This window comes from Sarcophilus harrisii, chromosome 5, assembly GCF_902635505.1.
Source record: "Sarcophilus harrisii chromosome 5, mSarHar1.11, whole genome shotgun sequence".
Classification (NCBI taxonomy): Eukaryota; Metazoa; Chordata; class Mammalia; order Dasyuromorphia; family Dasyuridae; genus Sarcophilus; species Sarcophilus harrisii.
In genome coordinates this window covers 139,280,402-139,305,952 of record NC_045430.1, presented here as the reverse complement: position 1 = coordinate 139,305,952, position 25,551 = coordinate 139,280,402, and the positions used below count along the sequence as shown (strand labels likewise).

Genomic DNA, 25,551 nt, shown 5'->3' with positions numbered 1-25,551 from the left:
ATTACCTATTCTGAAATTTGTGCTATAGATGACTCTGAATTATGACCCAAATCAGTTTTTCAGGGGACCACATATTTCACTGAAATTGCTATACATTCACCTTTTGTTATTTGGCTTGAGAAAAGCACCAGGAAAACAATTTTCAATCAAGCATATTACTCAATTATAGAAGAAACTTGATGCTTTTGATAAGTAGAAAACATGTAGAAGAATATAAACTTATGAAGCTCAACTGTCCATAAAGCGTTTCTTATTCATTCTGCTCAGGAAAAAGACTTGTTAGCTGAATTAAAAAAACATAAACCTTTAAAAATATAATTAGAATGATTTGATAACTCAGGAAATTACTGTGCCTTTGGGTATTCATTTGAACATTAGTTGTAGCATTATATTTGTTGTTCATTTGTTTCAGTCCCATATGACTCTACATTACCCTATTTGGGGTTTTCTTGACAAAGATACTGAAATGGTTTTCTATTTCCTTCTCCAACTTATTTTACAGATGAGGAAAGTGAGAAAACAGGGCAATGTAACTTGCTCAGGGATCAGACAGCTATTAAGCATTGAGGTTAGATTTGGACTCAGAGAGAAGCCTTACTGACTCCTAGTCCAGCACTTTATTCACTGAATCACTGAGCTGCCTAGCATTGTGTATTAGAATTTATATAAATTGTATTATATACTCTTAATATTTCATCTTAACCAAATTACAACTAAAATATCAACTTATCTTCCTGTAGCAAGATGATTGTAAAATGATATGTTAGGTCATAACTACTCTGTGAGGCAGTTGCAAGTATAATCTCGATTTTACAAATAAGGAAACTGAGGTTGACAAAGGATAATTAGCTTGTCTAGTATCACAGAGCTAGTATATGGCTTAGGCAGAATTTGAATTTACCTAATAAAGAAGAGACTATCACTCACTCTTGCTTAAAATGGACATATTAATTTGAAAATCCTGGAATCATAGATTTAAAGATGGAATAGGTCACTAAGACTATTATAAATGAAGAAACTGAAACCTAGATTGGAAAGTGACATTTCAGAGGTTGCAAAAGTATTGAAGTTTCAGAGCGAGGTGTCAAATGCATTGACTCAATGTTTCTACTTCAAGATGCTGAAAAATAATGTTAGGTAATGACATGTTAAGCAAATCCAGAATTAAAAAGCTATTCTAAGCTATTTCCATTTTCTTTCTTTGCTTTATCCTCTTTTTTCTACAACTTAATCTAGTTTACTAGAAGTACATCAGAATCTAATATCAACAGTGAAAAGAAATGCAGTAAATAAAATATTTTCTTTTTTACAAACTACAATTCTAAGCATAATTGTATAATAGAATATTATAATATAATCATATAATCATATAAAATAACAATAGAAAAATAACTTGGAATAACACAATGGAATTATAGAATCTCAGAGACAGAAGAGACTTTGGCTATCAGAAATCTAATCCCATCAAAATAAGCAAGAATTCACTATTTAATATATTTGACAAGAGGTCAATAATCTTTGATTATTTCCAAGGAAAAGGAACACACATCTAGTCATGGCAGCCACATTTAGCCATTTCTAAACTTTAGAAAGTTTTTGCTAATATTAAACCTAAATTTGCTTCCTTGGAACTTCCATTCATTGCTCCTAATTCTTCCTTCCAGAGTCAAGGATCAAAAGGCCATCCACATGGCAGCCTTTGAAATACTAGATTAAAGTTATGTCTCATCTTCCCTAATCATGTCATCTTTTCCCACATAAAGCAATCTAGATTCTTTCAACCAATCCTTTTCTCACATAACTTTAGCTTCCATGTATAAGTATGCAGTATAAAAATCAATCTTTGACAAGTTAAGAACTCACTGTTCTACATAAACAAAATGCTGACTGATAACCATATGTGTAATGAAGATGAATTCAAATTATAAATTAGAATGAGAAATCTCTAGAAGGAAAGAAATAGTCCTCCAACTTCTAACTCCATTATATAAACTGTGCCTAAAGAATTTGAATTAAAATATGGAATCCTGTGATTCAAAAAATAGCTTTGAATTCACAAACCCAAGTTCATAACTTAGAGATTTCTCAATAATAGCTTATACCCTATCCAATATCTCCTCTGAATTTAGTTCATATTCTCCTTTAGAGATACTGATTTTTCTCCTAAAAGCAATTGAGGTTACCAACGTAATTAAACTTAAATGCACCTTATTAGAATAAAGTTTGTAAGCAAAATCCCCCATGTGGAAACTGTCCTTTACTATTCAGGAAAGAAGTCCTTCAGAGACCTATAACAACAATAGATGAAGCCTCTTGATTCAATGCTAGCATGGTTCTGGGTCCAGTTCATGTGAGCTACCATTATCTGGGCTCTCAGCATTTCTTACAATATGATCCTGCAGGAGACTGCTGCCATCTGACCATAGCTCTTCTCTTGCTTCAGGCTAACTACTAATCTTTCAGATGTCTCTCTCCCTTATTTTTCCCTGTCATCAGTGGAAAGTCTTTATCTCTTCCTTAACCCAAACTCTAATAAGTCCATTTCTGCCAATGTTTCTAGAGCTCTTTCCAAGAAAGGGAAGGTTATTCCCTTTCCTATAAATGCTTGTACACTCCTCCCTACCTCATGTATGTCTCTTCTCTGAAAATACTGGAAAAGAGAAAAGAATGAACAGCTATTCATTCTCTATCAATTCTCATATTTCTTTACTACAACCACATCTATTTCTTCCTGCTCTTCCTTCTCTCTCTGATTATACATAAACTAGAAAACATATAGAAGAAGTTGACTATCAATGAAGCATTGAATTAGAGAATCGACAAGTTTTTGTTTGACAATCTGGAGTGTAATATTTTGTACAAGAAGAATTTGCCATCTGAAAAATACCATATGAAAAAGCATTATCTCTATGTAGTCTATTTTCCTTTTTTCAATTTAGGCTTTCTTTTTGCTTGGTAGCAAATCAGCTATTCCCATACTCAAAAGTACTTTTCCCAACATCAGTCAATCAATAAATCAGCAATTTATGAAATATTTAGGTTATGTCAGGTAATATGTGAAGCATTGAGAGCACAACACTTTAGAGGTGTGAGGTTTGAGAGGTTTTTTTTTTGATATCTTATATAGCAAATAACTTGTTTATATAGCTATTTAACAAGTTGATAACACATCAGATTACAAGATGATCTTCACATCAGATTCACCACTATCTGCACACGAAAAAAAATGTAACTTGTTGACTAATGGCAACTCTCATCTTCAAGTATAAGTTTGCTTTGGAGTTGTTTTAGCAAGAGGATAAATATTCAAGGTAAATGTTCTGTCTACTTCAAAGTTTCTATGATATAAAACAAATTATCATTTGCATTAGAGATTTTGAATATTGATTTCTTAAATTTTCTGCTAGCTAGTAAACCTTATTTTTCACATTCACAATAATAAAGCAGTATCACTTTTGACTGATTCCTATTCTAGATGGAAAACAAACCCGTTTGTTTTATGAAATGCCACAAAGATAATGCTGCAAAATCAAGTTAGTTTCATATTATGGTAAAACAACATCCACTTACACCTTATATAGTGTCTAGGGAAGATGGATCATGCCATCCATTAAAACTGAATAGCAAAAATAAAATAGATGTACCTAGAATAATTTTCTTATTTTAACAATAGAACCACATTTTTTATGAACTTCTACAGCATGACACATCAAGCATTACTATTCTTATTCAATAATTTTATGTGATTCTATATACAAAGATATAAGAGAATAAGTGAACAAACAAAAATGAGCTCAAGTGATAATAAAATAGCAAATTCCAAAATGTTACCAAGTAATTTATCCAAACCCATCATTTTACATGTGAAGTAACAGTCCCAAAGAAATTAAGTGATATTTCTGATAACAATTTAATGAGGACAACAATTCTAATAACAAACATTTATGGAGAGCTTTAAGATTTGCAAAACACTTTACGAATTCACCTCATTTTTGTCTTCAGAATCACCCTGAAAGGTCAGTGTTACTATTCACCTTACAGATGAGGAAACTGAGACAACTTAAGTAACTGGCCCAGGTTACTTGGCTACTAAGGGTCTGAGGCTGTATTTGAATTCAGGTTAATACCTGAATTCAAGCCTTCAGGCCTTCAGGCAGAAGCCTGCCTTCAGGCTTAGGGACAAGTCCAAAGTTGTGATTTGTGCATTATTATGTAACTATATGCTACACATCTATTTGAATCATGGAGCAATTTTGTCAATATAAAAAATACAATAATAAATTTGAATGAAATATTTTATTTTTTCAGTCAATAAACATTTATTAAGTGCCTACTCTATACTAGGTACTGTGTTAATCATTGGAGACACAAAGAAATTCAAAGCTAGTTGCTACTCTCAAGGTTCTCCTAGAACATCAAAAGTTTTTGAACAAACGTTGGATTAATTTAAAAATGTCTAACCTTTTTTTGAACCAAGAATCTATTTGAAAATAATACAAAAAAGATTCTAGTATTTTTATTTCCATCTATATGAGATTTCTAGTCCCACAAATAAAATAATATTGGAAACTTTCACCTTTCAACTTTCAATATGAAGAATTTTAATTAAGCTTGTAAAATCTTAACCATTTCAGTTATAATTTGCTTGTCTCTCCTGAAATGGTAGCAGAAAACATAGTCCTAATAAGTGCCGGTCTATCCTCCGACACTTCCTCATCTTGTTACAGACTCTCATCTTGCATCTTGACTATCTAGCAACATGACTATCAAGATGTCATGACTTGACAAGCAATTTGACAACATGCTGATTGTACTGTCTCAAGTCTCTCCTTACTCCAGTCCATCTTCCATTTAGCCATCAGAGTATTTTTCCTAAAGCACAGATCTGATTATGTTACAACTTCAACTCAGTAAATCTAATGACTCCCTATCATTTATATGATGAAATTTAAAAAAAAATTCTCTGTTTGGTGTTTAAAGTCATTTAAAATCTAGTTCCATTCCCCAGCCCTTGCTCTTTTTCAGTCTTTCCCTCACATACACCCACCCCCACCTCCAAATAATTTTCCAACAAGTTATAGCAATTTCCTTGGTGTGCCACAAATATATTTCATTTCTTGAGCCTGGACATCTTCTCTAGCTGTCCTTTATACCTGAAATGTTTGCCTTCTTTATTTCTACCTCCTGGATTCTAGGGCTTCATCCAAGTCACAATTAAGATTTTACTTTTTATCAGAATTCTTTGCCATACCTCTTAATTCTAGTGTCATTATTAAGGCAGTTATTTCTTATGTTTCCTATATATAGTTTGCACATATTTGCTTGTTTATTGTCTCTCCCATTAACTTTTCTGTTTCTGGAGGTCAAGGACTATCTTTTGCCTTGTTATATCACCAGTGCTTAGCATAGTATCCGACACATAGTGGGTATTTCATAAATGACTACACTAACTTAATATCTATAGTTATTTTTCATTTCTATTTCCTGCAATTAAATCAATACGATTGTATTCTTGAAAACTATGATATGACTTAAAAAAATCAACTATAATTCCATTTTAACTTCTCAGTATTATATATAAAACAATTTCCACATTTAGTATTCCTCTTCACAATCAATTAGAATTCATTTTAAAATCTTTCATGCTAACATGTGAGAAGTTGTACAGTGAGGTACAGTGACTATTAAACTTCTATTATGGCTGTTCTATGTTAATATATATATATATATATATATATATATATATTATAACCCATTCCTTTTTAGAGCATGTCAATATGAAAAGATCATAGCTTACAAACCTTTAATATGTGGTCTAATTCAGTGTAGCTACTCATTCTCAATTGACAAAGCAGGAGAGTAAAAATAGAAGGGTAATAGAATTAAATGACTCTAACTTCAATAGATCTTGACTATCCGGCCTACCATGTTCTGTCTTACTAACATAACATCTCTTTCAACTTATATGCTCCACACCTTGTTAAGAAGTAAAAGACTTGTACGAATACATCTCCATCATCACAGAAATTGTCCCTTCCCATTATCTTCTCATTGCCACTTGGACCAAAACAACATGATATATAAGTCAGATAGATTGAAATGAAGATAAGTTTTATTCTGAGGGGGGGGAAAGAAGTGTTAGGAGAAAACCACAAGTTTCCATTAAATAATAAAATAAAAGAGGAAAAAATTATGGAAATAAATAACCACTAAAGTTAAAAAAGCTACCAAATGGATGAGATGACTAATATTTGTTATTGAGAAGCAAAAGCTAATATACTCTATACTTTTGAGTACAAAAGGAGGCTAATTTTGCTACTAGGTAGCAACTGGAAATCAACACCTAATGATTTCAGAATCCAGCTAAACAGTTCTAAAAAGGAGAAAAAAGAAATACATATTTAATGGAGCATTAACTACATTCTCTAAGTTTCATCATAACTTGAAGATTCTAAAGATATAATGAGGCAGATTACTCTCTAAAACTGGAAAAATCTTTAAGCATCTAGAATTTTTTTAGCTCCTAAGTTGCCATGTATTTATGGCTGTTGTGATGCTAATAGCAATTTGCTTCTTTTTTTATGGAAATATCAATAAATAGTCCAACTCAATCTATTTTGGAAAATTGTTCACAAAGCACAAATATCTTGGAATAACTAGATTTGTCCAAATAAAACAGGATTTTCAAATGGCTAACAAGACACTAAAATGAAAAAATGAAATTGAAAATAGAATATAATGATATTATCAGTAGAAATTTTAAGAATTCAAAAAAGAATAAAGGCCATTTGACTAAATAAATATCCAAGAAAAAGTAAATAATGTACCATTAAAACTCATAAGTCTAATTAATGAGCTATGTAATTTGTGTATAAATTCTTCATTACTGGAATTTTAACTGAATTAATTTTTCTTACCTTCAATTAGCTTTCCTGTCTGCTCCGCACTTCCACCAGGGAGGATCTTGGCAATATATGCTCCAATTTCTCCACTATTTCCTGGGATTTCTTTGCCACCTACTATTCTGATTCCTAACCCATTACCTATTTAAAAAAAATAGATATAAGAATCAACGTCACATATTAGGGGGATAATGACTAAAGCTGCATGAATTTAGACATTAACAATCATACAATATATACAAATTGAATGCAAACCATTTCAATCCAAAAAAAGCATTTATTAAGCTCTTAAAACATGCAAGATACTATCTACACATATAAGTTGGAATAAGATATCATGGGAATAGTCAGTTATTATTTCAATGACTTTGTGATATGTTGATTGGACTTTTCTGAGCGTTTATCCAGTTTAAAAAACTAATAATAGAAGCTAGTATGCATATAGTACTATAAGATTTACAAAGTGATTTAAATGTTATTTCATCTGAATTGCACAACAACTTTGTGAATTATATGATTATTATCCCCATTTTATCAATGAGGGAAATGAAGCAGAGAGAAGTTAAATGACTTGCTCTGGATCACAAAGCTAATAATGTTCAAAGCAGAATTTGAACCCAGATCTTCCTGTCTTCAAATATTACTTTTAATCTATTAAGCCATAAAGCTACCTTATGAATATACTTCCATTTGATCCTCATTCTACTCTGTGAGATAGGTAATAGCTGTATTATCATTATTATTATTTGCATTTTCCAGATGAAGAAACTAAAGTTCAGAGAAATGACAGTAAATGGCAGAGTGCAGATTTGAACTGAGTTATTTTCCCAATAGGTACATTAAAATCTCTGTTCAGTTGTTTAAAAAAAAAATTCATCTTTTAAAGCCTTACTTTTCCCAAATTAAAAAAAAATACTTGTTATTAATGACAAATAAATCCTACATATAATTATTTTGTGGCAAAATCTGAAAATACCTCAGAATCAAATATATATGGAATCAGAGAATATTAAAATTAGAAGGGATGTTAGAAAGACAAGACTTTGGGTATAGATGAGGGAAGAAATGATAGCTTTGGGTTGTTAGTTCTGGGGGCAAAACTAAGTGTGAAAAGCTAGGGTAAAGAATTCACTGCCTTTCAATGTAACCCATTACACAAATAAACAAAATTATTCTTAGAAAGTTTCTCAATGCCAAGCTAAAATCTAACCTCTTAATAATTTCCTTATTGCTCTTAGTTGCTCTTTCCAGTCAAGAATTAAACTTTCTTTTGACATTCCAATTCTCAAATTAGGAAAATGAAGTCAGAGCAACTTGAGAAGACATATTTGTACTGGAACAGAGCAATTTATATGAAGTTCATGGCAAGGTAAAGAAAAACAATATTGAATAACCTCAGAACGTTGAATCAGTAATCACTTGTGACTTCAAATGACTAACCTAAAAGCTAAATTTGTCTCCTGTATCTTAGCAGAGAAATGGTATAATATAGATACAGAGCAAGGTGTATATTTTCAGATGTGGCAACTGTTGATTTGTGTTACTTGACTTGTTAAAAAGGAGAACTCTGGTGGAAGAGGGGAGGGGGAGGGGAGGGAGGAGGGGGGAGGGGTAATCACTGCAAAGTTGCAGGAATGCCATTTTTAGTAGGAAAAAACTGGAAGGAATGTTATTATAAATCAGTTGAAAAGTAATTGAACAAAACAGAAAAAATATAATTAATACTATTACAAGATAATAAATGATGAATGTAAAGATTTGAGGGATTTGGGAAAACTAGAACAGAAGAAAATAAGCAGAAATAGTTGATCAATTGGCAAATATTATCAAATAATATAAAGGATAATATTGAAAGGTTAAAATTCTAATGAACCATACCTCCTGGCTTTCTTCATTAACATGGTAGACAATAGGTATAGAACAAGGTATGTGTCATTAAACATGGTCACTGTTTGGATTCAGCTTAATCACACTTGTTACCAGGAAAAAGTTCTATTGCTGAAGTTTGAGAGACTCATCATGAAATGACAAATATTTTTTAAAAGATCATCAACTAAATCTGAAAAATGGGGAAAAAATCCCTATAGACATAAAAATCCAATGAACCTATTAGTTTAAACAAGTTGTAATTATTAGTGTTCAAATAGTGATATTATGAAATCCATTAAGTGTGAATTCTATAGAGTTGAGTCCTAAAAAGAGAAATATGATGGACAGTTGAGAACTCTAAAGTCTTTTTTCCATATTTGAGCAAAACTAACAATTAAAATGGGAGAACAAAGTAATTAAGGCACAGAACATATCATAAAACTCATGGAATCTTTCTAAAAGCAACTATACATATGTACCATTTCTTCTCTTGTTTATAGAGTTGCTAAAATTTCTATGTGGAAGAATAACCTCATGACCTAATTGATAGGTCATGATATATGGGAATATAAGGGAAATTGCTGAACATGGCATTATATTATCCCCAATAAGAGATGTCTCTTGACAATTCATTGTACCAAGCAATTAAAAAACTCAAACTAGATTTCTTCCCTAACTGCTTCCTTTAGGAGATTAAAGAAAAAAAGGAAACATTCAAAGCATAATAAAGGTGCTATGTTAAGGAACAGTTCTCCAAGATGTGCAAAACAAAGGAAATTAATAAGAGCTGTTATGAATTATGCTGTTAGAAACAGAAATCTAACAAGTTCTTCAAATTCAGCTTTTGCCTATATGTAGAATATTATCCCCTCTTCCCCTTTGCCTCTAAGAATGCTTAGATTTCTTCAAGGCTCAACTCATAGGTCACTTCTGGGAGAAACACATTAGCATTCTTTTTTCCTTACATTAACTTGTATTTATCTCTTTGTCTGCCTCATATCGCTCAATAGAGCATAAGTTCTAAGACAACAGATTGTCACTTTGTCTTTCTATCCCCTATGTCTAGCACACTATATCTCCTTATACATGGTAAAATAACTAAAAAATGATTGAATTAAAATCTAATCCAGCTCCTTCTTGATATTTTATTTCTATGGATGAAAGATCATTCTTTGAGTTGCCTAGATCAGAAATTATCAGTTCATTTTTGACTCCCTCTTTCCTTCTGTCACCTTATAAATAATCAGTCACCAAATCCTGTCCATTCTTCCTTTTCTTACATTGCATGTCCTAGAATGGGACTTTAGTCAAGTAGTCATTTCTCTTTATTTCACATATTAGGAAAGTCAGGCCTGGAGAGATTGATTGGTCTAATTGTTGGTTAAGTGGCAAAGTGGGGTTTCAACTCTGGTTCCTTTTCTCCATATCTAATATTCTTTTCATTGCACTATAAACCACCTTCCACTTTATTCATTACTATCATTACCATTGTGTACCAGGCTCTCACGATATTATGTTTCAGTTATTATAGTAGATTCCTCACAATTCTTATTCCCAGTTCAAGTGAAATTATTAATTTACTATGAAAGTGATACAGTGATTTTAATGGGAAGCTTAATTTGCTTTTGGTAAATTATCTTACTATGACATAGAAAGTTAAACTACTGCTTGGTAAATAGTTGTTTAAACTGTTATTCCTATTAACTAGAAAGGTTGCTGTGTCTTGAAAAATGAAGTGCTAAAAGGGAAGTAAAGGTGAAGGGAGTCCTCCTATGGTCTGAGGAAACTGAAGTCAAGGAATTTCTTAAGGTCCCACAGAAAAATGCATGCTTTATAGAATTAGAGTTCGAATTGCCATGCTATTTCTGGGACTTAGTTTCAGAATTTTTATAATGGACATAATACTGAATCTAATGATTTCACATCATTGTTGTGGGGATATCAACTGAAATGTGAAAGCATATGAAAATACTTAGAAAAATAAGTTCTGGTAAAATGAAATATATTATTCATATCAAAATGATTAAGCATATACACTGAGCAATCACCAAGAAAGGGGCCTGCATCCTGCCTCATCCTCAGTTCCCTGAAACTCAGTAAGAATTCCTTCAAAAATTTATGATGCTCTAATATATCCACAAAGGGGGTAAATGTCTGATTGAATTTAATCAACTTTGTGCCTGAGATCCCATTTTGGAAAACAAAACAAAACACAAACAAAAACAGCTCCTTTACTTCTAATTGCGACATTTGCAACTCATCTCTAGACAGGCTGACAAGATTAATGGGAGAGGTTCATAACATGTATCAGAACAATTATGAGTGAAATGATGTGTGTCTATTAATAGTGCATCCAGGTGAAATGCAGAAAAAATATCATCTAAGAAAATTCCAGCCACTGCAGGATGCAGATATAAAAGAAAATTAAAGGAGAATATTTGAAAACATGTTTTTTATTATAGCTCATAAAAAGCTCAAAATACGTTGTCTCACTATATGATAGTCATGTACCCTGGTTTTCACAAAGAAATTCCCTGCTGTGTGCTGAAAAGATTTATTCTATAGTTTTCTATAAATTACCTTCTGTATAAAAAAGTGATTCCTGAAATTTGTATCTGAATGTCTTTCCACTGCCTGCGAGATACATAACTACATAAAAGGACAATTTCATAAGCTCACAGCATGAAGAAAAACTGTTAAAATATATCTCATTCCTCTATGAAGAAATCTATAAAGTATTTATATACTTTGATGACAGCTATAAATGTACATATATTTAGCATAGGTTTAGGACAGGGTTATATTCTTCTGATAAAACTGAACTTTGTATGAACTTCTTAAGCATTTTTCACATACTAGCCACATATTTCCTTATCTCTTTTACAAGAACATCAGCATTTTATCTTATATAATTTCGTTTTAGGAACCCAATTCCTTGCCTCAGTACCAGTCTGAAAAGTACTTAGTCTTCAAGTCTGGAAAAATCCCTCATTCCCCCTAAAAAAGGAGAGTTATGAATGACTTACTTTGAAAAATAAACAGTTTAAAATAAAACAAACTCTATCCCTTTCCGCATAGAGAGAAAACAAAACAAACTTCCCCACCTCCCAAAAAAATTTGACTTTTTTACTGTTTGGAAAAAGAAAGCAGTAAAAATATCAGGTGCTTCTCAACATTTTGATACAAATTCCATTCAACAAACAAAAGAATTCCCCAAAATATTACAGGACAAATCTTTCATACATTAATTAAGTGACATAATTTTCTTATCTATGTGTTTCTATAAATGCTGCCTTAGGAAACTGAGAATGAAGAATAGGTTTTACTATTCTCCCTTCTTACGACAACGTAGGTTATAAAAGCTATTTAATTTAAAATATTGTTATAGTTAGGTTATATGTAAATGGAGAGAGTGGGAACAAAGGGGACAGAGAAGGGACAGAAGAAGAGAGGGAGGGAATGAGGAGGGGAGGAAAGAAGTAAAATAATGGAGGGGGGAGGAAGAGAGAGAGGGAAGGAGGGAGCAAGAGAAGGAGCAGAGAGGAGTAAGGGAGAAGGAAGAGAAGGAGAGGGAGAGAGGTAGGGAGATAATAAAGCAATTCACATAGGTGCCTTGTCTCTGGTCACACATCTAATAAGTGGAGTAAGGCAGATTTGATCTCAAATATTCCCTGACTTCAATATACCATTGACTAAACTTTTTTCTCTCTCTCCTAATTAAGGATTGTAGGATCAAGCCTTAGGTATCTGTGTGGATTATATCAGAAGAATGGCCATTACAGGTTTTCTTTTAAAAAATTGTTAAAAGTAATAAATCACAAACAACAAATAATAAAACAATGCTTAGAGATGAAAATACTGCTTGGTTATCTCCTATAAGAAATTTATACTATATGACCCTTTTAATGACATTGAGTGTGTTTTTTCCCATTGTAGCTGTTTTTTTTTTAATTAATGACAAAAAATTATTTTCATTCCAGAACATTTTTCCCTCTCTGAGTTATCTCACTTGCAAGTCACTGATCACTAATGATCACTGCTAAAATGTTGTGATTTCCACATAACTGTTTACACAATAAAAACAATAGGAAGTTATTGGCTGCTGTGGTATTAGATTGGTAATTAAGTCTTGCACTTAATCATTTGACATAAATGTGACTGCCTTTTGTTAGGTCAATGTTGAAAAATTGCCCAGCATGTTTTGTAAATAAAAAGCTTTAATAAAAAAATAAAGATAAAAGTTAATCATAGAGATTCTTTCTAGACAATTAGGCATATAAATATACTTATCTGGTTCAATATATACATTATCAACATTTTGGGATTTTGATTAAGTATTTCCATAGTGACCAAAGGAAGAGTATTCTTTGCAGATGCAAAGCTTGCTAACATGATTGTTAATATTTTGTGTATGCAAGAATTACTTAGCTATGTTTCATGATATAAGGGACAGAGAGCTAACCTTGTACTTAAGACGAGCTGGGTTCAAGTTCCACTTTTGAATATACTGCCTATATGAATCCAGGAATGTTATTTAATTTCTTAGTGCTTTGGACAACTCTAAAGATTATATCTTTCAGAGAAGTGCTGACCTGAATTAGTAATATAGATCTTTATGGTTTGTAAAACATGTTACAAATATTATCTCATTTTATCCTCCTACTAATGCTGGGATCTGTGCTTATATCTGCGATCTATTCTTATCCCCATTTTATGAATGAAGAATTGAGGCATAAAGAATTTATGTGACTAGCCAGGGTCAAAGGCCAGATTTGAACACAGATATTCCTGAATGCAAAGTCACTGTTTTAACCACTACTCAATCTTCCCTCATCTGAATATTTACTTCTAAAGAAATCATGGATCCAGTCTTTATCCCTTATATAATTTGATGAAACTTCCAAATAAATATGTGTTATCCCAAAGGTTTTACCTTGATTTGAAATGTAACAAATATGTCAAGGAAAATATAAAAATGGGAAAGAGAGAAAAAGAGATGAGGCAGGTGAAGAACTAGATGAGGTAAACAATGAGTACTAGACAGATAACTGTCAGTTGAATTGAAATATGCTGATAGACAGAAATAACAAAAGAATTCCCACAACTACAGATAATAAGAATCCACACTTTGCCAAAGCCAATGAAATGGAGCTTAAATCAGAAAAATAACATAAAGTGATGATATACTTTTAAAAAATTTAACAATGTTTTTTCCCTAAGAATAAATCATAGCTGCCTGTCTCCCAGTAAATAATCTTACTCTTATGAAACAGTAGATTATGAAATAAATACTGCTTTTACTATATTACATCTCATTACTGCAAACAAGCTGGCCTGAGAGTCATGCAAGGAAGTACATACATACATAAAGAAAGAAAATAGATATCTGCACTTAAATATGTTAGCATGGGGAAAACAAAATGTGTTGAGGGCATCCATAAACATAAAATAGGACAAACCAAAAAAGCACTGAGAAAAAGCCAGGATGAAGACCAGGAAAATGTTAATAAGCAAAAAGCTGCCATAGTGGCTGTGGTACCATATGGAAAGGCCTTCAGGTATTTTTCTGCTTTGTTTTTTCTTACAAAGGCTCATCTATGCTGGGTGATCCTCTGGGATTTGAATTTTTAATACTTTCATACATATTTAAAAAATCATGTAGCATATATCTAATGAGTCTAAGCATAAGGCAATGTGTTGGGGCAGATGGAAATAAATAAGGCATGGTCTAATTTAGGCAACATGGTACAGTGGAATGTATGCTGAGAGGATGTAAAGAAAAAGAACTTGGGTTAAAATCTTTTTGTTTCTATGTACTACCAACATAACAAACCACTTCCTGGGTCTGAATTTCATCATCTATAAAATAAAACTATTGGAATAAGTGTTCTCTAAGGTCACTTCCAATTCTAAGTCTATGATTTGATGATAAATTCCTTATTTTTTATAAGTACCTGCATTTAAACACAAGAAATCTTGGTCTACTCTGACATGAAATTTTTACTACAAAAGGACCTGTTCTTTAATAAAAATAAATTAATATATTTTTTCTGAATACCATAGTTCCTAGAAAATTTGCAATTTAAGTTACATATTTTCCTTATTTCCAATACAAGGGGAGGAAGAGAAGAAGGAGGAGGAAGAGAAGGAGAAAGAGGAAAGAAAGAAAGAAACAATAAGCAGCAGAAGAAAAAAGAAGCAAGAAGCAGCAGTGGAAGGAAGAGAAGGAGAAAGAATGGAGAAGGAGGAAGAAGAGATGAAGAAGAAGAGGAGGAAGAAGAGATCCTATCACCAAAACACACATTGGTTTTTATCCATTTTTTTTTTTTTTGGTAAAACAGGAGAATACCATAAACAAATTAGGAGAGCACAAGATAGTTTACCTATCAGATCTTTGGAGAAAGAAGGAATTTATGAATAAAGAGGAATTAGAGAACCTGATGAAATGCAAAATGGACAATTTTAGTTACATTAAATTGAAAAGTTTTTGCACAAACAAAACCACAAGTTTTTGCAACAAACAAGGATGAAAGGGGAGTAGAAATATGGGGAAAAAATCTTTACAGTCAGTATTTCCGCTAAAGATTTCACTTCAAAAATATATAAAGAACTATATCAAATTTATAAGGACATAAGTCATTCCCCAACTGATAAATGGTCAAAGGATATGAACAGACAATTTTCAAATGATGATATGTTTATAATTACATGAAAAAATGTTCTAAATCACTATTGATTAGAAAAATGCAAATTAAAACAACTCAGAGGTACTGCCTCATACCTTTCAGATTGTCTAAAATGACAAGAAAAGATAAAGATAAAGGTTGGAGGGGATGTGGGAAAACTGGGACACATTCATTGTTGATGGAGTTGTGAAATGATCCAATCATTCTGGAGAGCAATCTGGAACTATGCTCAAAGGGCTATAAAACTGAGCATAGCCTTTGACCCAGCAGTACTATTACTGGCTCTATATCTCAAGGAAATCATAAAGGAGGGAAAAGATGTGCAAAAATGTTTGTAGCAAGTCTTTTTGTGGTAGCAAAGAATTGTAAAATGAGTAAATACCTATCAATTGGGGAATGGCTGAACAAGGTGTGGCACATAAATGAAATGGAATATTATTGTTCCATAAAAATGATGAACAAGCAGATTATAGAAAGGCCTGGAAAGATTTACATCAACTGATGCTGAGTGAAATAAGCAGAACCAGAAATATATTGTACACAATAACAGCAAGAATAGACAATGATCAACTATGAAAGACTTGGTTCTTCTCAGTGGTTCAGTGATCCCAAGCAGTCCCAATAGACTTTAGATAGAAAATGCCATCTGCATCCAGAAAAAGAACTATGGAGACCAAATGTAAATCAAACACATGCTATATTCACTTCTCTCTCTTTTTTTATTTCTCCCATGGTTTTTCTTTTTTGCTCTGATTTTTCTCCCAAAATGATTCATAAAACAATGTATGTTAAAAAATAAATAAATGTACTAAGAAAAAATATTTTTTCTCTTACTCAGTTGAAGGCAGATGTTCTTCATACTTTAAAAACATTAGTTGTAGTCTGTTTATCTTTCCAGGGCAGACAAAAAGTTTAGTTAGAGAGGGAAAGAGCATAAATATCTAGAAAACTCCTCAATGCCAAGCATTTTAGAAATATTATCTCCTGTGACTTTTATTTGAGCCTGTTATTATTCCCACTTTACAACTGAGGAAAGGGAGGCAAATGGAATTCAAAGACTTGGACAGGGTTGCTAGAGATTTAAATGATAAATGTCTGAGGCTAGATTTGAACTCACATATTTTCAGGCCCAATGCTCTATCCACAGTGACATCTTGTCAATGAAGAGAAAGCTAATTGGTAATAACTCATTGATTCAACAGCAAGAATTCATTTATTAAGCACCTACTCCATGACAAGAACTCTTTTAGGTGCTAAAAATACAAGGAGAAAAATGAAACCATTCTCTTTGAAGGAGTTTATATTCTATTAAAGGAAAGCAATACAAACACAAATGACTTGTGGAGCAAGGTCACTAGAAGTCTAGAGATTCCCATGAAGCCCCAGTTTCATCTTGGGATGGCCCTAAGAGGGAATTTTCTCCTTTCAAACAAACAAACCTCAATCCCTTATAAAATGAGACAATGCCAAGAACCCACAAAGAACAAGTCAAGAACCCACAAAGAAATATAGAAAACACAGAAGCTATCAAAGGTATAGCTGATACTCACAAATAAAATGGAATCAGACAAAATACTTGAATATCCTATAAACTCTATTTAGAAATGAATTTAGGGTTGTCATTAGAATTCTGTTGATTGTTTCACAAAGGGTCCCACTAAATCTCAGCAGCACTCCCCAACATATTAACATGTTCCCTAATACTAAGTCTAGACAATGAACAAATCAGGTTTTGAGTAATTATTTTTGATGTGTAAATGTTCATACTGAAAATTTAACAATCATTGGTTAGAATTAGATCCAGCAATTGGATTGCCCCCTCCCTCAATATTTTGAGCGATGGTAGTATATAGTAGGTATTTAATAAATGTTAGGACAAATCTGACTTGACATTGCATTTGATTTTTTTCTTCCTCTCCTCTCTTCTCTAAGAGAGAAAAAACTATAAAGTAGAAGTATGTGTTTCATTATTTATTACCTTCCTTTCAATATTCCTTTCTTTCCTGAAGTCAACAATTGGTTAAAATCATTATTATTACTGGTATTGGTATTGTTAGTAGCAGCAGCAGAAGCAGCAACACTTGTAATTCAGGAATTGGGTATTTAAGAACTCATTATGTACATCTGAAAATCAACTTCAAAGTCATGCTCTTTATTTATATGGGAATATATGATCACATTTAACTATTATTCAGAAAGGAAGATATTTTATATTACATCAATTAAAATGACTCTTTTGCAGAGATACAGCCAAAATAAATAAAAAGCAATCAGAAAGGGTAAATGTGAATAATATAACAATGTAACAATAACAGTAACAATGGTTTGCCAACACATGTATACATATTCTACAAATCAAAAATTTTAATATCAAAAGCAGAATCTATATAAGCTGATTATGCTATGTGTGCATGTTATGTGTGTGTATGTATATATCATACACACTCAAACAAGTGACTCTTGAATGAAAACTTTCAAAGAAACAAATTAGTTGTTCTAAAAGGAAATGAATAGATTCATCACACACACCCTTTTTCTGTGGCTATATCCTGTATTCTGAATAGATATCACTGGGTACATAGCATCCTTGTACAGGCTTAGGTATGATAATTGCATCATATTGCTTCTTTCTGACTTCCTCTGTTAAACATAGAAAGACTTGTATCTTTTGCAGAAGGACAATTTTTGATTAAAGTAGCCAGTATTTTCAAAGAACATGAAGAGCTTGGGGAATTTGTGAAATAATCCTCAATTCTCCTTTCATACAGGAAAGACAATGATTTCCATTCGGAGTCCTTGAAAAGTACTTATTTTTAGATTGCAGCAGGTATCTGAAATATAGCTCTATTTTCCAGCTGAGTTTACTGATTCCTTAATTTTCTTTCTTTTCTGAGTTTTGCCATATTATTCTAAGAGAAGGACCTATCTTGTACACTGTAATTTTTGACTCAGAGTAATCAACTGTACTATTGCATATAAAAAGATAAAGAGAAACCATGAATCAGTTCTCTGACAATATCAAATATAACAAGGAAATCTAAATGATAATTGGTAAAAGGAGAATATTTATTTCACTGGTTAATGAAAAACAAGTCCCAAGTAACATTTGTTTCTACTACACAGTACCCAAACTTTGAATTTTTCTTTCTTCTTTTCTTATGTACCTTTGGTATATTTTGGGATTTGGTTCCTTATATTCATGACTTACACTGAGTTTGGAAAAAAAAATACTTTGGTAACCTAAATCAGAACCCTAACAATATGTTAGCTACAAAATGAATTTATGGACCCATCCTGATTATGAAGAAGAAAGAAAAAAAAGAGTCTGTAGTATTTAATTTGATTTTGATCAGGTACCAATTCTTATGTGTACCTCTAAGGCAAAAAAAAAAAAAAAGATAGATGGGGTCTTCCAAGAAGTCTTTTATCCTTCTTGAAGAAGATGAGGAACTAGAAAATAAAAACATTAAGAAGTACTATTTATAAAAGTAATAAAGTAAAGAACTTCCTTCCACGAATCCAGGAAAATAACTAATATTCTTGGTATTTGAAGGAGCCATGAAAAAATATACCTTTCTGAGTAATGAAAGGATGAACTGAGACCAGAAAAAAAAATTTCCTGGCATGTAAGTGCGTTCAGAAAAAAGAGGCTTTGTAAACCACATTGTGGCATTCAGTAATCCTCAGAATAACCTTTTACTTTAAACACAACTTCAGTAAAATCTTTGTAAAAAAATCTTTAAAATCATTCTTGAAATAGTGTCATTATAGTGTCAATTGACAAGTTAAGAACAGAGAGTCTTATGTTTGTAAATCAATTTCCTTTTTTAAAATAAAAAATTTACAACTTGAGATTTCAAAGTTTCATATTAATAAAGTTTCTAGAATTGGAAAAAATTGGCTACATAATTACTCTTCTACTATGCTTCACAAAAAATTATTTTTTTTTGTTTTAACTCACATATTCATTCACTATCATTTATTTAGAATTCTTAAGAGTTCAGATCTTGTTTCACTGTATTTTATTCACAGATGTCTGCAATTTTGCTAGAACTGTCAACTTTGGAAACTTCAATGGGTATGTGATCTCCCTGATGTGGCTACTCTCTCCACTGGTGTTGATGCTAATCTCACAATCCTTTTCCACTGTGAAACTTTTATCCATCCTTTGCTATAAATCTTTTGTGGATGTAGCCATTAAGCTACAGACCTTTTAACATTTCAGGAGTATTAATAGAACATCTTCATTCTTTTTTTTCTTTTTTTTTTTTTTTTTTTTTTAATTTATTTAATAGCCTTTAATTTACAGGATATATACATGGGTAACTTTACAGCATTAACAATTGCCAAACCTCTTGTTCCAATTTTTCACCTCTTACCCCCCCACCCCCTCCCCTAAATGGCAGGATGACCAGTAGATGTTAAATATATTAAAATATAACTTAGATACACAATAAGTATACATGACCAAAACATTATTTTGCTGTACAAAAAGAATCAGACTCTGAATTATTGTACAATTAGCTTGTGAAGGAAATCAAAGATGCAGGTGTGCATAAATATAGGGATTGGGAATTCAATGTAATGGTTTTTAGTCATCTCCCAGAGTTCTTTTTCTGGGTATAGCTAGTTCAGTTCATTACTGCTCCATTAGAAATGATTTGGTTGATCTTGTTGCTGAGGATGGCCTGATCCATCAGGACTAGTCATCATCTAGTATTGTTGTTGAAGTATATAATGATCTCCTGGTCCTGCTCATTTCACTCAGCATCAGTTCGTGTAAGTCTCTCCAGGCCTTTCTGAAATCATCCTGTTGGTCATTTCTTACAGAACAGTAATATTCCATAATTTTCATACCACAATTTATTCAGCCATTCTCCAACTGATGGACATCCATTCAGTTTCCAGTTTCTAGCCACTACAAAAAGGGCTGCCACAAACATTCGTGCACATATAGGTCCCTTTCCCTTCTTTATAATCTCTTTGGGATATAATCCCAGTAGTAACACTGCTGGATCAAAGGGTATGCACAGTTTGATAACTTTTTGAGCATAGTTCCAAACTACTCTCCAAAATGGTATCTTCATTCTTTTAATAAATTTTTCATCAATCCCTTTTTATACTACAGTCATTTCCCAACGTTGATCTTCCTCAATTGAATTTTCTTTTCTAACAAAGGGCAGTTAGCTAAAATAAGATGACACATTGACAGAATATGTTTCATTCCAACCTTCCGAGAGGGTTAGGATTAAAGGGTTTAAGGATGCTCATGCATTTAATTTGAGTTCTAATGTTTTTAATATCAGTTACCTTTATAATGTTACAATCATTCTGTATACTGATTCTTCTGTCTTCATTGTATCACTTCAAAATTATCTAAATTTTCTCAACAAACTAAAAACTTTTTATAGTTTTGTAATTTTCATTTCTATCCTTCAGAAAACCCATCTACCTACTTCTCTGGACACATTCAACGCTAGAATCAACATATTATTCATTTATTACATCAAATTATTTCTCCTTTGTGGGTCTCAGTTTTCTCCCCTGTGTCAACTTCCTACTCAAACAAAGGTTCTTAAACTGTGGATCACTGAAATGGGAGTTACAAAATTGTGATCTATTATCAGTCAATGTTTATTTGTATAGCTATATACCTGGTGTTGCATAAAAATCTTTTGGGTGAAAAGGGGTTGTGAATAAAAAAAGTTTAAGAAATCCTGCTCCAGAAGACTCTGTGATCTAATGTGTTTCAAAATAGAAACAAATGTTAGAGCTTTATGGATTTTTATGTTTTTAAGGATACATCTGATATTTTCAGTCTTTCAGAATTCAGCTCCTTCTTGCTCTTATATCTTATGATTTCCTCTTGACCCTGGACCTTTTCACTGGCTGTCCCCTTTGTCTGAACCATTCTTCCTTCCCAGCACCTTCTGCTCCCTTTTTCACTAAAAAAGGAGGCCACATAGGACTTGGAATTAGGTATATATTATCCATTTGGATAATTATTATAAAGAGCAATGTCATCATCAAGTGTTAAACCTTTCAATAATTATCTTTCTTTGCTCATTTAATTTAATTCTCTGATAATAATCAGACTTTTCCACCAGAGCTACACTCAAAAATTATTTCATTTTGATATACAGTGTTGGACACTTGCACATATCACACATAAAAAATGACATTCATATATGTTTATGTTATTTCAGTTATTTGGTGCCATACCAACCAAACTACCAAAAATTATTTTATAGATCTAGAAAAAATAATAACAAAACTTATCTAGAAGGTCAAGAATATCAAAGAAATTGATAAGAAAAATGCAAAAGAATGTAGTATGGCAAAACCAACTCTAAAACTATATCATAAAGTAACTATAATCAAAACTATTTTGTACTGGCTAAGAAATAGAGTGCTGGTTCAGTGGAATAGGTTAGGTACCTAAGACATAGTAATAAATGACTATAGTAATCTACTGTTTGATAAACCAAAAGACTCCAGTTTTTGAGATGAATTCACTATTTGATAAAAACTGCTGGGAAACTGGAAAATAATATGGTAGAAACTAGGCATAGATGAATGTCGCACACCATATACCATGATAAGGTGAAATTGAGATATGATTTAAATATAACGGATGATACTGTAAACAAATTAGGAAAGAAAGGAATAGTTTATCTCTCATATCTATAAAGAACTGAAGAAGTTATAACTAAACAAAAAATAAAGACATTATAAAATGCAAAATGGATAATATTGATTCATTAAATTAAAGAGATTTTGCATGAACAGTCAAATCAGTCAGTTAGAAGGAAAAGGGAAAGATGGGAAACAATTTCTCCAGCAAGTATTTCTGAAAAAGGCTTCATTTCTAAAATATGTAGAAAATTGAGCTAAATTTATAAGAATACAAATTATCCCCCAATTGATAAGCATATCAACAAACAATTTTCAGATGAAGAAATTAAAGCTATCTTTAGTTATATGGGGAAAAAATGCTCTCCATCATATTGATTAGAGAAATGCAAATTAAAATGATTCTGAGGTACCAATTCACACCTATCAGATTAGCTAATGTAACAAAAAAGGAAAATGATAAATGTTGGAGAAGATGCTGAAAAATTGGGAAACTAATGCATTGTTGGTGGAGTTGTGAATTGTTCCAACCATTCTGGAGAGTTATTTGGAAGTATGCCCCAAGGATATATAATTGTACACATTCTTTGATGCAATAATACCACTACTAAGACTGGATAGCAAAAAAATTCATAAAAAAGGGAAAAGGATCTATATGTACAAAAAATATTTAGAGCAACTCTCTCAGTGGTGACAAAGTATTGGAAATGGAGAGCATACTCATCAAATGGGGAATGGTTGAACAAAGTGTGACATATCAATATAATGGAATTCTATTGTGCTATAAGAAATATTGATCCAGTAGATTTCAGAAAAACCCGGAAAGACTTAACATGACACTGATACTGAATAAAGTGAACAAAACCAGACAACCAGAGAAAGACTTACAGAGTCTGAATGAAGATCAAATGATACTTTTTCACTTTTTTTCCCATGGCTCTTCCCTTTTGATGTTCCTTTTTTCATAACATGACTAATGTGGAAATGTGTTTACATAACTGTATATGTATAACCTATATCAGATTGCTCGATATCAGGGGGAGGGGCAACAGAAGGGAGAAAGGGAGAGAAATTTGAAACTCAAAATTTTATAAAAATAAGTGATGAAAACTATATATGCAATTTGAGGAAAAATACAATTTTAAAAAATACTGTTAAGCTAAGACTTTATTGAGCTTCTGAATTAAAGAGTTCATTTGCTCTTTTGTATCTAGTCATCTAGTTTAATCTGTTCATTTTCCCCAAATTCTGAAGAAATGTATTTGTAAGTTATCAAGCCAGATTGTCTTTTGGACATATATTTGGTGGGACAGAGATAAACTGGCACTGAGTAAAATAAGTATTACTTCTCATCCCTTCCTCCTTCATAGCAAATCAGACAATATAATTTTTATTCTGACATGTCCAAAAGAATTGTAACCTCCCTCTTTGAGATATGATAGATAACTTTTGAAGACAGACTAGAAAAGAAAAGAGAGATTTGCTCAACCACAGTTCTTCTGGACACTCCCCCCTCTCTGCCATTGGGTCAGAAGGAAATCAAGGCTTTCCCCCTACTTTCTACAATAGTGGAAATCACAGAATTTCCAGAGATAGGCTAAGCCATGTCCCAGATGTAATATGTACTTATACATATCACTCACATTTCAACTAATCTATATTAGATGGTTCATCACTAGACACACTATATCACTCTTTTGTGAATGCTAGACAAAATAACCAAAGAGCATGCCATTCCACTTACCTCAAAAGACAAGACTAGTTCTGGTCTGTTAGGTTCTTATTCAGAAGATAGTCTAATCTTGGTTTGATCTTACATAAAATATAAATTTAAAAAAGTCTAAAAAGATGCAGAATCTTCCCTTAAGACTTCATGTCTAGACTGTTCTTTACAGGAGGCTTACAGACCTGACCCAATGTCCTAGGACAACCCAGGAATGAATTTAAAGAACTTGGTAGCTGTTTTTTAAACAGGAATTATAGATTTTTTTCTTGCCAAAAAAACCATCAGTTTTATTTTTTACTATAAGGAATAGTACCATGTTTTCTTCAACTTTTTTCCTGCAGATGATTTATTATCCATGAAGTATTTGTTTATTTTTCTGACACGACAACATTTTAAAAAATATAGTTGTTTTTATTTGATTTTATATTTTCCCACCCTAAATTTGATGGATTATTTGAATGTCAATATGATAAATCATTACTCAGACATGGTACATCACTTAAAAATGTTTAACTTACAATGTTTTAATTGTATAAAACATGAAATATTCTCCTACCTGTCTGACCATTTCCAATTTCTTTTGCTGGATCTTCATGTACTTGTGTTTAACTCCAAGCCATTTACCTGAATCGGAATCTCTTCTCTATTTAGACTATTAATTTGGTGATCTCAGCTCCTATGGATTCAATTATCAAATTCATTTGTCTTCTAACCTCCAACTTTCTATTTCAAAACTGACTCCTGGACATCTCAAATTGTATATCATATAGGCTTATTAAACTCAGTGGGTCTAAAAATGGTCATATTACTTTCTCCATAAAACACTCTTATCTTCCTAACTTTTACTTTCAAGAATGCCTACATCTTCTCTGATACCAGTGCTTCCTTCATGTCATCATTAACTTCTCATTCTGTCCCTGCCCTTACACCTCATCAGTTGCTAAGTCTTGATTTTACCTTTACAACATTGCATATATACATCCTCCTTGCTCCTTTGACATTACTACTTGGTAAGGGCCCTCATCACTTCATACCTGATAGATGGTACTGCAGGTTGGTCTCTTAAAAAAAATACCTCCCCAAACTAGGTTATTTTCCACTCCATTATCAAAATGATTTTCCAAAGTGTGGGTCTGACTACATTTATAATCAATCAACTTAATTGGTTCCTTCTTCCCTCTGGAATAAAATATAAAATCTGTTTAGCATTCAAAGATTTTCCTAACCTTTCTATTCTTCTTATGTCTTACTCCCTCTGTTGTATTTTATAATTCAATGACACTGACCCTCTTGTTTTCCTCACACAAGACATAATCTCTGATCTCTGGATATTTTCACCAGCTATGCCCTAAATTGCTATTGTTACATGACTTCTCCTAGCATCATTCAGTAGTATGTGAGAAGTTGGGGATAACCCAGGGTTGGAGTTTGGCAAGGAATTATTGGTGATTGCACAAAGGAGTAAGGGATTTGAGAGTTGAGGATCATATATAATTTGACTTGTTAACTAGAGGGTGACTAGAAAATGAACAAAACAATGCCAAAGCAAAACAATGGATGCAGGAGAACAGAGAAGGTTAATAAAGTCACTGTACATTGACAATAGTATTAACAGTAGTTTTATTAGGTGCCAATTTTATAATCTTCCTTTCCACTTGTATTCACCTGGTTTTTGTTCAGTTATATCAGTCTAAGATATTTTAACAACTTCCTCAATGACCCCTTTTGTCAATCT

General features: G+C 32.2%; 1 protein-coding gene across 6 annotated transcripts in view; it reads right to left on the bottom strand.

Annotated features, from left to right (window-relative positions):
• The window catches only part of PCLO (piccolo presynaptic cytomatrix protein), a 513,527-nt gene that overhangs the window by 166,180 nt on the left and 321,796 nt on the right, over positions 1 to 25,551 (bottom strand). For all 6 annotated transcript variants that reach the window (XM_031938652.1, XM_031938653.1, XM_031938655.1 and 3 more), the window contains exon 10: positions 6,918 to 7,043. In XM_031938652.1, the coding sequence (XP_031794512.1) occupies positions 6,918 to 7,043 (126 nt within the window). The remainder of the gene's footprint in view (positions 1 to 6,917; positions 7,044 to 25,551) is intronic.